Source organism: Nerophis ophidion, linkage group LG20 (genome assembly GCF_033978795.1).
Source record: "Nerophis ophidion isolate RoL-2023_Sa linkage group LG20, RoL_Noph_v1.0, whole genome shotgun sequence".
Taxonomy (NCBI): Eukaryota; Metazoa; Chordata; class Actinopteri; order Syngnathiformes; family Syngnathidae; genus Nerophis; species Nerophis ophidion.
This window is the reverse complement of record NC_084630.1, coordinates 434,699-451,297: the sequence shown is the minus strand read 5'-3', so window position 1 is coordinate 451,297 and position 16,599 is coordinate 434,699. Positions and strand designations below refer to the sequence as shown.

At 43.2% G+C, this 16,599-nt stretch overlaps 1 protein-coding gene across 2 annotated transcripts in view; it reads left to right on the top strand.

Annotated features, from left to right (window-relative positions):
* The first annotated feature begins 5,535 nt into the window (after positions 1–5,535).
* LOC133538622 (zinc finger protein basonuclin-2-like) overlaps positions 5,536–16,599 on the top strand; it is a 236,708-nt gene continuing 225,644 nt past the window's right edge. The window contains exons 1-2 of one of the 2 annotated variants that reach the window (XM_061880271.1): positions 5,536–5,713; positions 5,831–6,133. In XM_061880271.1, the coding sequence (XP_061736255.1) occupies positions 5,711–5,713; positions 5,831–6,133 (306 nt within the window). In that variant the 5' untranslated portion in view covers positions 5,536–5,710. The remainder of the gene's footprint in view (positions 5,714–5,830; positions 6,134–16,599) is intronic. The other variant, XM_061880270.1, reaches the window with a different exon arrangement.

Sequence of the window (16,599 nt, the reverse complement as noted above, 5' to 3'; positions counted from 1 at the left end):
AGGACGTAGGAGGGGGACTGCATGTGGATATAGGACGGAGGAGGGGGACTGCATGTGGATATAGGACGTAGGAGGGGGACCGCATGTGGATATAGGACGTAGGAGGGGGACTGCATGTGGATATAGGACGTAGGAGGGGGACTGCATGTGGATATAGGACGTAGGAGGGGGACCGCATGTGGATATAGGACGTAGGAGGGGGACTGCATGTGGATATAGGACGTAGGAGGGGGGCTGCATGTGGATATAGGACGTAGGAGGGGGACTGCATGTGGATATAGGACGTAGGAGGGGGACTGCATGTGGATATAGGACGTAGGAGGGGGACTGCATGTGGATATAGGACGTAGGAGGGGGACTGCATGTGGATATAGGACGTAGGAGGGGGACTGCATGTGGATATAGGACGCAGGAGGGGGACTGCATGTGGATATAGGACGCAGGAGGGGGACTGCATGTGGATATAGGACGCAGGAGGGGGACTGCATGTGGATATAGGACGGAGGAGGGGGACTGCATGTGGATATAGGACGTAGGAGGGGGACTGCATGTGGATATAGGACGCAGGAGGGGGACTGCATGTGGATATAGGACGCAGGAGGGGGACTGCATGTGGATATAGGACGGAGGAGGGGGACTGCATGTGGATATAGGACGGAGGAGGGGGACTGCATGTGGATATAGGACGTAGGAGGGGGACTGCATGTGGATATAGGACGTAGGAGGGGGACTGCATGTGGATATAGGACGTAGGAGGGGGACTGCATGTGGATATAGGACGTAGGAGGGGGACTGAGTTGATCTGCTCCGCTGGCAGCAAACATGGTAATAAGGAAACGGGACCCCCCCTCCTTTTAGGCTCTTTTAAGCTGAGGAGGTGTGTGTGTGTGTGTGTGTGTGTGTGTGTGTGTGGCTATGAACGTGTGTGTTCAGGTTCATCATTAAAGCCGCAAGTCACACAAAGGCACTGGATTTGTGTTGATATTCTTTTTTTGGTGATTCATTTAAAAAAAAAAAAAAAAAAAAAAAAAATACAAACTTATTTTGGAAAAAAATATCCCAATATAAGTATTTTTGGGTGATTTAAAAAAAATATATGTAAGGTACATATTGATTATTAAATATACAATTGTTTAAGGATTGGGCTACATTGGGACAGTCCCATTGGAGGACGACTAAGTTGCTCCGATCCACTCGCACAAAACGTTGAAATATGGCAACGGGATGTGTGTGTGTGTGTGTGTGTGTGTGTGTGTGTGTGTGTGTGTGTGTGTGTGTGTGTGTGTGTGTTCTAGCTCTCATTAGAGCCTTGCAAACTCAAACAAAGGTGATGGGTTTTGGTGAGTATCTCTTTTTGCGATGCCTTAAAAATCATAAAAATACACTTTAATATCAATGATTTTTTATTTTGGGTGATTTTAACCAAAATATATCATTAACAAATACATGATTTTTTTTTCCAATATATATTCAAGCGTTGACCTATCTTTGGACAGTCCATATGGTGGACGAGGTTTCTCTGCACCACTTGCAACAAACATGAGGCAAGGAGACACTGTTCCTTCGCTGAGGTGTGTGTGTGTGTGTGTGTGTGTGTGTGTGTGTGTGTGTGTGTTCCAGAGCAGTGTTTCCTAAAAATAAGATTCCAAGCGCCCCCTAGAGGGCCGCCAAAAACGGGGTCCATATGTTGCAATACACCTTTCCACCACTTGTGGCAGGAGTGACAATCTCAAACAAACAGAAGAAGTCTGCAGCGAAAGTCATTAAGAAGTTAAAGCGCAAAAATTATGACTAAAGTGGTGAAACTGTATTTTAATATGCAGAATAAGCGGTAGAAAATGAATGGATGGATGGGTTATAATTGTATTGACTGTTTAGTTAAGAAACAGATTATTTATAATTAATGTAGTTTAATTTTGCACTGCGTATTTGTACGTAAATATATTTTTCTTCAGGTTTTTTGGAGTCCCTTCTTTTCAAACTGTGTTATATATCAGGGGTCCCCAAACTATAGCCTTCGGGCGCGATAGGGCCCGCCTGCGTCCCAAATCTTTGTTTTTTCTTTTAAAATCTGTCATTTCTAATCTTTTTTCTACCACTTGTTACTCTCTGTATATCCTTGCCGCTCAGGCAAATCATATTGTCTAAAAATGCATTTTCCCATGGATAACGTGATATCATCGAAACATATATATGTACATACATATACACATATATATGTACATACATATATATATACATACATATACATATATACCTATATATATACATAGATGTATACATATATACATACATACATATAAATATATACATATATACATATAAATATATACATATATACATATAAATATATACATATATATATATATATATATATACATGAGGTGGCGACTTGTCCAGGGTGTAACCTGCCTTCCGCCCGATTGTAGCTGATATAGGCACCAGCGCCCCCCGCGACCCCAAAGGGAATAAGCGGTAGAAAATGGACTATTTACATTGTAGATTGTCCCTGAAGGCATCAAAACTATGAATGAACACATGTGGAGTTACGTACTTAACAAAAAAAGGTGAAATAACTGAAAACGTGTTTTGTATTCCAGTTTCTTCAAAATAGCCGCCCTTTGTTCTGATAACTTTTTTGCACACTCTTGGCATTCTCTCGATGAGCTTCAAGAGGTAGTCACCTGAAATGAAGCTCATGGAGAGAATGCCAAGAGTATGCAAAGCAGTAATCAGGTTCAATCAAAGGGTGGCTATTTTGAAGAAACTAGAATAGAAAACATGTTTTCAGTTATTTTTAAGTACATAACTCGACATGTGTTCATTCATAGTTTTCAATCAATCAATCAAAGTTTATTTCTATAGCTCTAAATCGCGAGTGTCTCAAAGGGCTGCACAAGCCACAACAACATCCTCGGCTCAGATCCCACATCCACATTGATGCCTTCAATGACAATTTACAATGTAAAATAGTGATGGAAATAAAGAAAACACATTGAACGAGGAGGTGTGTCCAAAAGTTTGGCCAGTACTATATATATATATATATATATATATATATATATATATATATACATATGCGCCCCCCAACCGAGTCAAAACATTTGGGGACCCCTGTTACCTATAATTATTAAAAACGATTCAAATCAAGATACTAATTCCGTGTTGGGTATTCTATTTTGGGGGTGTGATGCCACCTGTGTTGGCCCTGCGACGAGGTGGCGACTTGTCCAGGGTGTACACAGTCTTCTGCCCGTATGCAGCTGAGAGCTCCAGCACCCCCTAGACCCCGAAAGGGACAAGCGGTAGAAAATGGATGGATGGAAAATGACATCCTTATTTGAATAAAATCGCAAACCCATAACGGGACAAGTGGTAGGAAATGGAAGGATGGATGGACACCAATCATGGTATTTTTGAGGTGTTTTCTTGAAAAAATAAATAAAAAGGTAATGAAGAAATAAACCATTTTTTACAATATGTATTTAATATCTGAGGAGGGTCCCACGGGGGGGGGGGGGGGGGGGGGTGGTCTAAAGGTGCATGTGAGGCAGCGGCACCCCCCTCCTCCTTTGCTGCTGACATATGCAGTTACATCTTGTGTCATTTTGCATTCTACTTTCTTGTCAACATTATTAAGGACAAGTGGTAGAAAATGAACTATTAATCTACTTGTTCATTTACTGTTAATATCTGCTTACTTTCTTTTTTAACATGTTCTATCTACACTTCTGTTCAAATGTAATAATCACTTATTCTTCTCCTCTTTGATACTTGACATTTGTTTTGGATGACAACACCAATTTCAATATCAATCAGATACCAAGTAGTTACAGGATCATCCATCCATTTACTACCACTTACCCCTTTTTGGGAGGCGGGGGTTTCTGGAGCCAATCTCAGCTACAATCGAGCAGAAGGCGGGGTACACCCTGGACAAGTCGCCACCTCATCACAGGGCCAACACAGACAGACAGACAACATTCACACACTAGGGACCATTTAGTGTTGCCAATCTACCTATCCCCAGGTGCATGTCTTTGGAGGTGGGAGGGGCCTATCCCCAGGTGCATGTCTTTGGAAGACGGGGCAAGCCGGAGTACCCGGGGGGAACCCACGTCATACATTGGTCATATTCAAAGTCCTCACGTGTCCAGGGACAAAAAAAAGAAAATGTTGTGATGCCAAAAAATATTGACGTAATCATAGTAGTATCGACCAGATACCCTCCTGTACTTTGTATCATTACAGTGGATGTTAGCTGGCGGACTGGTACTTTTCAGAGGAATATGATTCATTAGTATACTAATGCCGGTATACCATACAACCCCAATATATATATATATATATATATATATATATATATATATATATATATCCATCCATCCATTTTCTACCGCTTATTCCCTTTAGGGGTCGCGGGTATATATATATATATATATATATATATATATATATATATGTGTGTGTGTTAGGTCATGAAAAAACACAGCGACTCTTTCATCCCTACAAGCCTGTTTCCCTTTTTTGGGGGGGAAAATCCCCTGATGAGCAGGGAAACCTGCGAAACAGGCTTGTAGGGATGAAATAGCCTCTTTTCTGTTTTCCTGACCTAACGTATATTCTACTCTATCCTGGTATTGAGCACTGTATAATAGATAAACCACAGAAACCTCGAATACATATATATATATATATATATATATATATATATATATATATATATATATATCAGCCCTTTGAGACACTAGTGATTTAGGGCTATATAAGTAAACATTGATTGATTGATTGATATATATATATATGGATATATATGTATATAAATACTTACATATATATACATACATATATTGACACATACATACATAATATACATATATACACACACACACACACACACACACACACACACACACACACACACAGCCTGTCCCACGGCCACATTGTTATTACCTAATGCGGCCCCCGGATCGAAAACTTCGGGGACCCCTATTATATATAATTATTTACACAAATTCAGTGTTCAGTAAGACCCCCTCTTCTACAGCCACACAAAACCAAACAAATGCGACGGATTTTTGAGGGTATTCTTTTTTTTTTTGAGGGAGGAGGTGCAATGCCTTTAAAATAATAATAATAATAAAAACATATATATATATATATATATATATATATATAAATATATATAAAAAGTCAATAAAAATCACGACCCTATAAGGGACAAACGGTAAAAAAAAATAATGGATTGACACCAATCACTGTAGATTTTTTTTTAGCTGTCTTCTTAAAAAAATATTAAAACATTGTTGGTTTTTTTAACTACGTATTGAATATCTCGGGACGGTCCCACGGGAGGGGGACTAAGCTCGCCCCCCTCCCCTCCTCCTCCTCCTCCTCCTTTCCCCCCGCCTCCTGCGCGCGGAGGAGGTGTGTGCAGGAGAGAGAGAGAGAGAGAAAGAGAGGGAGGCGGGAAGCATGTGTCTTCATGTCATTGAGCATCTCACAGCCGAGCCGCACGCACGCACGCACGCACGCACACAAGCCGCGGGTCCTCGGCGTCTGCGGCGGGGAAGGAGGAGGACAGGAGGGTGGGGGACCTGGAGAGTGAGAGATAGTGAGATAGAGAGATAGAGAGATAGAGAGAGAGAGAGAGCAGTCTGGTGGCTATGCACTCCTCATCTGCACTTTAGCTGGGACGCACACAGAGTTGATGGTAAGGGACTTTTCTCTTCTGCATGCTGACTTTCTTGCCAGACCCCCCCGAAAGTACCCGAAAAGTTGAAAGGGGGCCCCTCCGCTAACTCTCCTCTTCCTCTTCCCCCCCCCGCAGTCCAAGGAGGCAGAGTTGGATGTGAGAGGCGCGCGGGAGTCCAGTGACCCAGAGACGCCCAGAAGGACGCCCTCGCGCTCCCCGTCACCGTCACCGTCACCGTCACCGTCGACCCCGGCCGACCACGGAGGAGACGCCGCCCCCGAGCGCCAGCCCTCCGGTCGCGGCGTTCTCGGCCGACGCGGCGGGAGCTCCATGCAGTTCAGCAGCAGACCGCCTAGTGCTGAGCAGCCGGGCTTGATGGGGACATGGCGGCAGCAGCAGACCAGTGACAGCAACCTCCTCTACAGGATGTCCCAGCAGGTACCAAACAAACTAAACAAATGCCATCCCTCTTTTATCACTCACTTTTTTTTGTTTGGGTGCAAACTTTTTAACCGCTGCTGGAAATGCACTTTCCCTTCTTTTTTTTTCTCTCCATATATTTAATTTATGCACAAAACACACATTTGGATGATGTGGTTATAAATGCAGTCCTCCGTGCCGGCCCACCTCTGTGGGACTTCCCGTGGCCGAGGCAGGGAGCGCGCAGGAGCCGGTTGTCCGGTGGTGGCAACATTCAAGCGGGTGCCAGGTGTTGCACCGGCCGCGCCGATCCCTCCGCCTCTCCCCCGCGGAGGTTTCACCCGATTTACAAAGCCTAAAGCCTCCCACGGCAGCGGGGAGAGCGAGGTTGGTTTTATTTCGCTTGGTTTTTGAACGGAGTTTCGCACCATTAAAGTAGAGGACGGTTGTGTGTGGGCGTGCGTAAAGATAGATGATGCTTGTTGGCTCGCAGTCCATCACTGCTGGACCGGGTCGGTGCCAGGCACACCTTGTCACGGTTGCGCAATAACCATGTGGCGTTAAAAGGCTGCAGGAAAAAGCAACTTTGAATGCACCGACATAGTCCACTTTTTCATGTTTACATTCAAATCAACGCACGCATGACCGGATTGTTGGTGCAGAATAAAGCATTTTAATGCAAATTAAAGTGCTACAAGGGAGCAGGTGGACTTAAAGAACCTGCAAAAAAGGTGGTGTAAAATGCACATTTTTGTTATTATTGGGATAATAATAACTGGGTGCTTTGGTTTGGAAATAAAAGAGCAAAAAGGCCTGAAATGATATCGATAAGTGACGTGCATGGTTTAAAACTCGTGTCGGAAATCACGAAAATGATTAAGGCATCAACAAATTCCATGCATGCGAGTAAAGCTATAAAATAAGACCATTTATGGAGGAATGTTCATATTTATTTATGGCATCAATTGAGGGAACAATCGTGCGTAAAGATGACAACTCATGCAGTTTTTAACCGATTTTAAACACTTATTTTATTCCATAATCAAATGCAATCAATATATATATAATTTCCAGCATTATCTGAGGGGTAAAGGGGGGGTGCAACTTGAATATATTTTCTAGTATTAACTCAAAACCACATTTGAAGCCTTTTAAACGAAGCGCATGCTTGGCTTTTTTTTTTTTAAAGGCCTCGTAAATAAAAGCGCGTGTTTTAAATCGATCCATCAATGAATTGGCTTCGATTAGGTTACATCCTGAGAGGATGTTTGAATAAAATAGAGAAGGTAAATATTATTTATTGCAGGAAAGACCAACATTTAAAATGTGGAATAGGACGGATTGATTGTCTTCTCCGCGCAAAGATCGTTTATTGCTTACAAAAATCGACCCCATTAGCAAAGTTTAAAGATTTTTTTTTTTTTTGTCCATTACGGAACGCACTTTTTTGGGGAGGGGGTGCGACTGTGCAGCGCGTGAGTGTGCGCGTGCACGCGTTATCCCTTTTCCAACAAAAAAAAGCGTCTCTCCTTCAATCTCTCCCCCCTGCGAGGGTGCCGTAAAGCGGCTTGCCATCAAGTGCGACAGGTCGACTATGGGCCGAGACCTGGAAGAGGTACTGTTGCAAGACCACCTAAACCCCCCTAAAGCATCCCCTTTTTATCCACCATCACACACCCACGAAGGAGCATTTAAATCCCCTAATAAATACTGCACCTAATTCATTTCCCAAGAATGCATTAAAAAAAAAAAAGGTATTTTGTAAAATAACATTAAAGATGCAGAAGTCAATAATGTCTGCATGTTTTACAGGTGATTTTTTATTTGTATTTTTTTTTTTTACAAAATACTATACAATTAAATAAGTGATAAAAGTCCAATTTTAATCTTAATATGTTAAAAATGCATGGCTAAATATTTTGTCACCATACACTCAAATCTTTTTGAAGTTCTGCAGAAAAAAATCTGAATAAAATCTTTCTGCTTTTCTAAATTATATATATATATATATATATATATATATGTAGACATATACACACATGTGTATACACATATACATACATATACATACATATATATAAATATACATACATATACATACATATATATATATATGTATATATATACGTACATATATTTATATATATATATATACATATATATGTGTGTGTGTATGATGCATTTGTTTGCATATTTTAAAATAATCTGTCAAAGCGTCTATATTAGCCGTAGAGATGCTCTTAAAGAGAGCAACATGTCAGTGGTAATGCCCCCGATACACTCCGAGCGTGTGTGTGTGTGTGTGTGCGTGTTACATATGTGCTGCATATGTATTCTCATGACTGAGCGGTAGAGGTTTGATGCATATGTGCAGAATTATCCACACTGAGTGTGTGTCGGTATGCTGTTATTATTTCCATGTCTGACTTTGATGGGTCGTTGCACATGGAGCATATGGAATGCCTATCTAGTGTCAATTGTGTGTGTGTGTGTGTGTGTGTGTGTGTGGTTGCACCCAGTTTGTGTCTTCTGCCATGTATTTTTCTGAGTGGGTGGCTAAATACTTGTGTGCCAGTTAGTACAAGAGAGAGGAAAGCGTGCAATGAGTGAGTGTGTGTGTGTGTGTGTGTGTGTGTGTGTGTTGGCGCGGGCTGCGTGCGTGCGGGTGCGAGGTGAAGTGTCTCTTGGCTGGCCTTGGCTGAGAGGAGCTGGAGGAGAGCGGAGAGGTGAAAGAGGAGATTTGCAGGGAAAAGACGCCCGTTGCTGACTTTCTTCTTCTTCTTCTACTCTTCCACACGTCACCTTTTGCCCACAGAAGATGTGGCTGTGGCTAAACGTCCACGCCGGCGAGACGTAAAACTCACCTCGGCCTCTTAAAGCGGAGGAAAAAGGCATCAACATATTTATTGCAATCAGTGCGGCGGCGTATGCTCACACGCACACACTTCCAGGACTACATTTATTCCGTCTTAATCCACCATCTTTTATTTAACTGTTTGGTTTTATTTTGTGCCAATTTGCAATTTGTGTCCCAATATATTGACAAAATATAAGCATTCCAACACACAATGCTGCTGCTCGAGCACCGACTAGAAGTGCAAGGCTGTTCTGGGTGCTACAATTTCCGTTTCACCAGTCAAAGATCCACCATGTGAGACAGGAGGGCTGTGCTGTTTTTAAGGATTGCTATAAAAGCTGATCAAAGATCCTCTATGTGACGGGGAGCTGCAAAATGCCGTGTGATGCAAAAAAATGTTGAGGACAGAAGTCGCGATACGGTTTTACTGGTCGGATTGGTCGCATTGGACTGGAGTCAGGGTAAGGAGGCCGTGTTCAGGGGGTCTGGTGCCTTGCTCAAGAGTGATAGAAATGAGCCAACCACACAGTTCTAGTCCTGAGATGGCGGTTTACAACAAGAAGGCACTCGGACAGAAGCGGTTGTTTTTTGGAAGGACTAAATGTCGTGTGTCAGTGATGAAATACGCTGTTGCTGGGCAGAAAATCCGAAATATTAAAAGACTGTCACCTGATTGGACGCCTGACCTAACTGGTGGTGGGATCTTGTTTGTTTTTTTTAAACACGTATGAGTCACGTTCATGTAAAAAAATAATAATAAACAGCGGGGTGCAAACCTGTGGGTGGAACAGTAGCGCGTATGTACGTCCTGTGGGCGGGGCTTGTTCGTTTTTACGTAACGCTCGGTGGTCCATTATTCATTCTCCCGTGTTCCGCCCGAGCTGAAATGTGTTAATTGCTTTCATGCGTTGTTATAAAGACTAGACGGGTATGGGAGGTGGGGACCAAAGTCTCGGGTAAGGGAGGGGGGGCGTTGATGTACACCATTTTAAGTAGTACAACTTCTACACTAGATATGGAAAATAGGTGCCCACCCTTGATATTCCCCCCATGGAGACCACCCCTCCCTTAATGCACACTATTATTATTTATTTCTATGTCTCCTCTAAAAAATAGGGAATCCTCCATAAAAAGTGTTTTTTTATGACTGTTAGAAATGTTAGATTACCTGCAGAAGTGCTAATACTGTATTTTATTTATTTTTTTTGAAAATTGGCACCCGCCCTCAATTAATCCCCTCAGGCGACCACCCCGACCCATGATGCCGTAGCATTTTTTGTGAATTTAAACTGACCACCCACCTTTCCACATAAACACTGCTTATATATCCTGCTTTATATTCTTCTCAAAATGCAAGATTGAGGCCCATCCTTGCCCCCCCCCCCCCTCCTCACCCGGTGGGGACCGTGCCCACTTGATGCTGCACCTTGACCAGAAGCACTTCTGCTACATTGTTTACTTCTTTTGCAAATTGACCATTGCAGCCCACCCTAAGTGTAGCCCCCATGTGGACTGGCCACCCCCCCCCCCCCCTTCAATGCTACACTATTGCTATATTCTGCTTTTATTTATACCTCTATCCTCTCTTCTTCTTTTAAAAATGGACAATTGCGGCTCACTCTTGATTTTTCTCCCCCATGGGGGCCCCCCCCCCATTTTGACTTGACGCTGCACCATTCTCCTTAAAAAGACGTACTATATTTTTAGTTTCTTTGAAAAGTAGAAGTGGCAGCCCACCCTAAATGTTGCAACATTCAACTTTCTTTCTTTTCTGCTTTTAAAAATGGACACTTGTGGCTCACCCTTAATTTTAACCCCCCACTCCCCAGTTGATGTTACACCATTGTCCATAAAAAGACGTACATTATTTCTTGTTTTTTTTTGAAAATGACAAACTGGCCCTTAGCCTTCATTTTGCTCCAACGGGGACCTCCCACCCTAAATGTCCTATACTACAACATTTTGGTCCTCCTTTTGCATATTGCACTCTAAATTTTGTGGGGTTTGGCCCCCAATTAATGCTACACAATTGCATTTTCTTTTTTTTTTTAACATCAATATTATGTTAAGTTAAGTTAAAGTACCAATGGTTGTCACACACACACACACACACACACACACACACACACACACACACACACACACACACACACACACACACACACACACACACACACACACACACACACACACACACACACACACAAGTGTGCCGAAATTTGTCCTCTGGAGCAGCAAACAGGCACCCCCCTAATTTTGCTCCCACCCTAAATGCTACACCACGACACATTTGTATTTTTGCATATGGCCCCCTAAATTTTGTGTGGTCCGCCCCCCAATTAATGCAACACAGTTGCATTTTCTTTTCTTTTTTTTTAAGCATAAACATTATGCTAACAGGCACCCCCCTAATTTTTCTCCAACGGGGACCACCCACCCTAAATGCCACACCACGACCAGTAACCCTATACTACAACATTGTTGTCCCCCTTTTGCATATTGCACCCTAAATTTTGTGGGGTCTGCCCCCCAATTAATGCTATAGAGTTGCGTTTTCTTTTTCTTGAACATAATTATGCAAACAGGTACCCCCCTAATTTTGTTCCAACAGGGACCTCCCACCCTAAATGTCCTATACTACAACATTTTTGTCCTCATTTTGCATATTGCACTCTAAATTTTGTGGGGTTCGACCCCCAATTAATGTTACACAGTTGCATTTTCTTTTTTTTTTTACATAAACATTATGCAAACGGGCACCCCCCCCCCCCCCTAATTTTGCTCCAACAGGGACCACCCACCCTAAATGCCACACCACGACCAGTAGCCCTGTACTACATTTTTTTCCCCCTTTTGCATATTGCACCCTAAATTTTAAGGGGTCCGCCCCAGAACTAATGCTACACAATCGCATTTTCTTTTTTTGAACATAAACATTATGCAAACAGGCGCCCCCCTAATTTTGCCCCATTAAACATGATGAAAATAGAAAATATGCACTAGAAAGCGTTTCCAATGATTGTTGTTTAACGGTATTATAAATGCTTAGGTCGGCATTTACTACTTCAGGGTATTTATTTTTTTAAAAAGAAGAAAAAAAAAGTGCATTTATAATATAATTTATTTGCTCTTTTTATTCCTAAAGCAGGAATTGTGCTACCTTAGGTTTTTGGCTTTGGTTTGTTTTCTCCAGTGAAAGAAGTGAGGAGAAAGTAAGTGTGTGTAAGTGTGTGTGTGTGTGTGTGTGTGTGTGTGTGTGTGTGTGTAAGTGTGTGTGTGTGTGTCGCTCAGGATGTCACCACCCTGCTGTAGCAGACTAATGAGACCCCCCCCCCCTCACACACACACACGCACACACACACACACACACACACACACACACACACACACACACACACACACACACACACACACACTTACAGAGGTATTTGTTCTGGGAGGTCAACAAGCCAGCGTCCTCGAGCGGAGAGAGGAATCACATGTATTTTTTTTTTTAGAGAGAGGAAACGTTTTTTAAGACGTCTGAGACATTGTTGCGTGGGGGTGGGGGGGGGGGGGGGGGTTGGTGGGCGGCGAAGGTGACAGCGCCCGTGACCCCCGCGCTAAGTGACAGGAACCCGGGCATACTTTCACGCCGGCTTCTCCCTTTTCCTGTTATTCCTCAAGTCCTGTTATTTTGTCCTCCCAGGCGAGACAACGCGACGGGCAAAATCGATGGGCAGCTTTTTTTTCTTTTTGTGTCTTTAAGGACCCTTCTGTCTGCCAATTTGCCCCATCAGCAGAGTGGGGGGGGGGAGCTCTCAGGGCAGCAAACCTTTCATTTGACTTGTTGGGATGTGACTAATACCGCCACTGTTCTTGGGGGGGGAGCACTCGGCCTGAATGTTTTATTATTGTTCAAACCATCATCATCATCATCATGGTGATTATTTTGCTTCTGGTAATGATGGCCATTTTCTCTGGACTCACCTGCTCCTCTTAATCTTCGGCTTTTACACACGCAGGTCAACTAGTTTCGCAGGTGAGAGGCTGCATCTCCATTTTCTCTTCTTTGGCTACTTTCTTGCTTGCAAAGACGAAGTGATGGCCACTATTTGTGGAGAAGGGAGCAGCTGAGCACCGTTGTTGTATAAAGGATCTTTGATTATATCCTTTTAGCATTATAGGTCCTTAAAAACAGCAGATTAGTCCTCCAATATCCTCCAGTGAACCAAGTCTCCTGTGCAGTGGACATTGTTTGGTCTATTTCTTTGTCAGAGTGACAAATCTCAGGATAAAAATGTTCCCCGTCCTGTGCAGTGGACACAAATATAGAGGATCTTTGACGATAGGGTTTTTGCAGCAGATTGAACCTCTCATATGGCATCCGGAGCCTCAAGTGCAGTGGACATATTTTCTGTAGTCTTACAAATCTCAGGAAAAAAAAATGCATCCTCTGCAATGGACACAAATATAGAGGATCTTTGATTATATCCTTTTAGCACTATAGGTCATTAAAAACAGCAGATTAGTCCACTCATATCCTCCTGAGAACCAATTGTCCTGCGCAGTGAACATTTTTTGGTCTATTTCTTTGTCAGAGTGACAGATCTCAGGATAAAAATGTTCCCCGTCCTGTGCAGTGGACACAAATATAGAGGATCTTTGATGATAGGGTTTTTGCAGCAGATTGAACCGCTCATATGGCATCCGGAGAACTGAGCCTCAAGTGCAGCGGACATATTTTCTGTAGTCTTACGAATCTCAGGAAAAAAAAACAACATCCTCTGCAGTGGACAAAAATATAGAGGATCTTTGATTATATCCTTTTAGCACTATAGGTCCTTAAAAACAGCAGCTTAGTCCTCCCATATCCTCCAGTGAACCAAGTCTCCTGTGCAGTGGACATTGTTTGGTCTATTTTTTGTCAGAGTGACAAATCTCAGGATAAAAATGAGCTCCGTCCTGTGCAGTGGACACAAATATAGAGGATCTTTGACGATAGGGTTTTTGCAACAGATTGAACCGCTCATATGGCATCCGGAGAACTGAGCCTCAAGTGCAGCGGACATATTTTCTGTAGTCTTACAAATCTCAGGAAAAAAAATGCATCCTCTCCGGTGGAGACAAATATAGAGGATCTTTGATTATATCCTTTTAGAACTATAGGTCTTTAAAAACAGCAGATTAGTCCACTCATATCCTCCTGGGAACCAAGCGTCCTGTGCAGTGGACATTTTTTGGGGGTCTACTTCTTTGTCAGAGTTCCAAATCTCGTCCTCTACATTGGACACAAATATAGAGGATCTTTGTCTATAGCGTTTATTGCAGTAGGTCCTTATAAACAGCAGGTTAGTCCTCTCATATCCTCCTGAGAACCAAGCGTCCTGTGCAGTGGACATTTTTGGGGGTCTGGTTCTTTGTCAGGGTTTCAAATCTTGTCCTCTACAGTGGACACAAATATAGAAGATCTTTGTCTATAAAGTTTTTTGCAGTAGGTCCTTAAAAAACGCAGATTAGTCCTCTTATATCCTCCTGAGAACCAAGTATCCTGTGCAGTGGTCATTTTATGGGTCTAATATTTTGTCAGAGTTACAATTCTCATCCTCTACAGTGGGCACAAATATAGAGGATCTTTGTCTATAGCGTTTTTTTGCAGTAGGTCCTTAAAAAAACAGATTAGTCCTCTCGTATCCTGAGAACCAAGCGTCCTGTGCAGTGGAGTTTTTTTGGGGGTCTAGTTCTTTGTCAGGGTTTCAAATCTCGTCCTCTACAGTGGACACAAATATAGAGGATCTTTGTCGATAGCGTTTTTTTTGCAGTAGGTCCTTAAAAAAACACAGATTAGTCCTCTCGTATCCTGAGAACCAAGCGTCTTGTGCAGTGGAGTTTTTTGGGGGGTCTAGTTCTTTGTCAGGGTTTCAAACCTCGTCCTCTACAGTGGACACAAATATAGAGGATCTTTGACTAAAGCGGCCTTGCAGTATAGCCTTCGGTGCTTACAAAACAGCAGAGCGCTCCTGTCATCGAGAAGATCTTTGCTGGATGGTACATGCCACCACACACACACACACACACACACACACACACACACACACACACAAACTGTACTTTGCACACATGGTGTCCCGACAACAGCAGCGTCTCATTAGCTACTTTGTGTGTGTGTGTGTTTGTGTGTTGTTGCAACATGTGTAAGCGTTTGTTTGCACCCTCTCGACATGTTTGCGCTGCTGGATTAATAACATTTAATGGTCGCTGTTAAATGCGGCCGCCTCGCCGTCCCGCAGCTCATGTTTTCCTGGCCTGGGTGGCTTTTTGTGTGTGTGTGTGTGTGTGTGTGTGTGTGTGTTCTGCCGCATGTGTCAAATGTGTGTGTGCAATGAAACACCCCTGCGTGTACGTGTGTTCTGTTATGTTTGTCGAGTGTGTGTGTGTGTGTGTGTGTGTGTGTGTTCTGGCAATGCTGACTTAATGGGGACATGGCTCTGTTTACACAGTCACCTTTCGGGGACTTCGAACGGTTTGGGGACCAAAAAACAGGTCCTCTAATGGGAAACCTTTTTAAAGGATAGTCAGATCCATTCTGAAGATGCCTAAGTGACATTTTCATACAGCATGATTATAAAAAATGATTACCTTATAGTATGATTCACATTCAGAATTTTCCATCCTTCTATTTTGGAGTTGCAGACAACTTCATTACTGCTAAATAGCAGTTTTCAGTAATGTCACAAAAGATGCAGGGTTTGCTTTAACATTTAAGTGCTTAAATTTCCTATACGAGGACAGCTTTATTTTTTAAATGGTAGTCACGTACAAATTTGTGTTAATTATGCAAAATTAATTAAATATGGTCCACATGAACCATATTAACTCTTTTCCCCCCAGGGTCCCCAGTAAGTATGATCAGCACAATACTTCATCAATCCAGAGATTTAAAGACGTGGATGAGCTAACTGGCCAGTGGACATTTTACCATTTTTTTTTTAATGTCTCCACAACCTGTAGAAAGGGTGGTCCCCACTTTGCCTGCACAACCTGTAGAAAGGGTGGTCCCCACTTTGCCTGCACAACCTGTAGAAAGGGTGGTCCCCACTTTGCCTGCACAACCTGTAGAAAGGGTGGTCCCCACTTTGCCTGCACAACCTGTAGAAAGTGTGGTCCCCACTTTGCCTGCACAATGTGTAGAAAGGGTGGTCCCCACTTTGCCTGCACAACCTGTAGAAAGGGTGGTCCCCACTTTGCCTGCACAACCTGTAGAAAGGGTGGTCCCCACTTTGCCTGCACAACCTGTAGAAAGGGTGGTCCCCACTTTGCCTGCACAACCTGTAGAAAGGGTGGTCCCCACTTTGCCTGCACAACCTGTAGAAAGGGTGGTCCCCACTTTGCCTGCACAACCTGTAGAAAGGGTGGTCCCCACTTTGCCTGCACAACCTGTAGAAAGGGTGGTCCCCACTTTGTCTACACAACGTGTAGAAAGGGTGGTCCCCACTTTGCCTGCACAACCTGTAGAAAGGGTGGTCCCCACTTTGTCTACACAACGTGTAGAAAGGGTGGTCCCCACTTTGCCTGCACAACCTGTAGAAAGGGTGGTCCCCACTTTGCCTGCACAACCTGTAGAAAGGGTGGTCCCCACTTTGTCTAC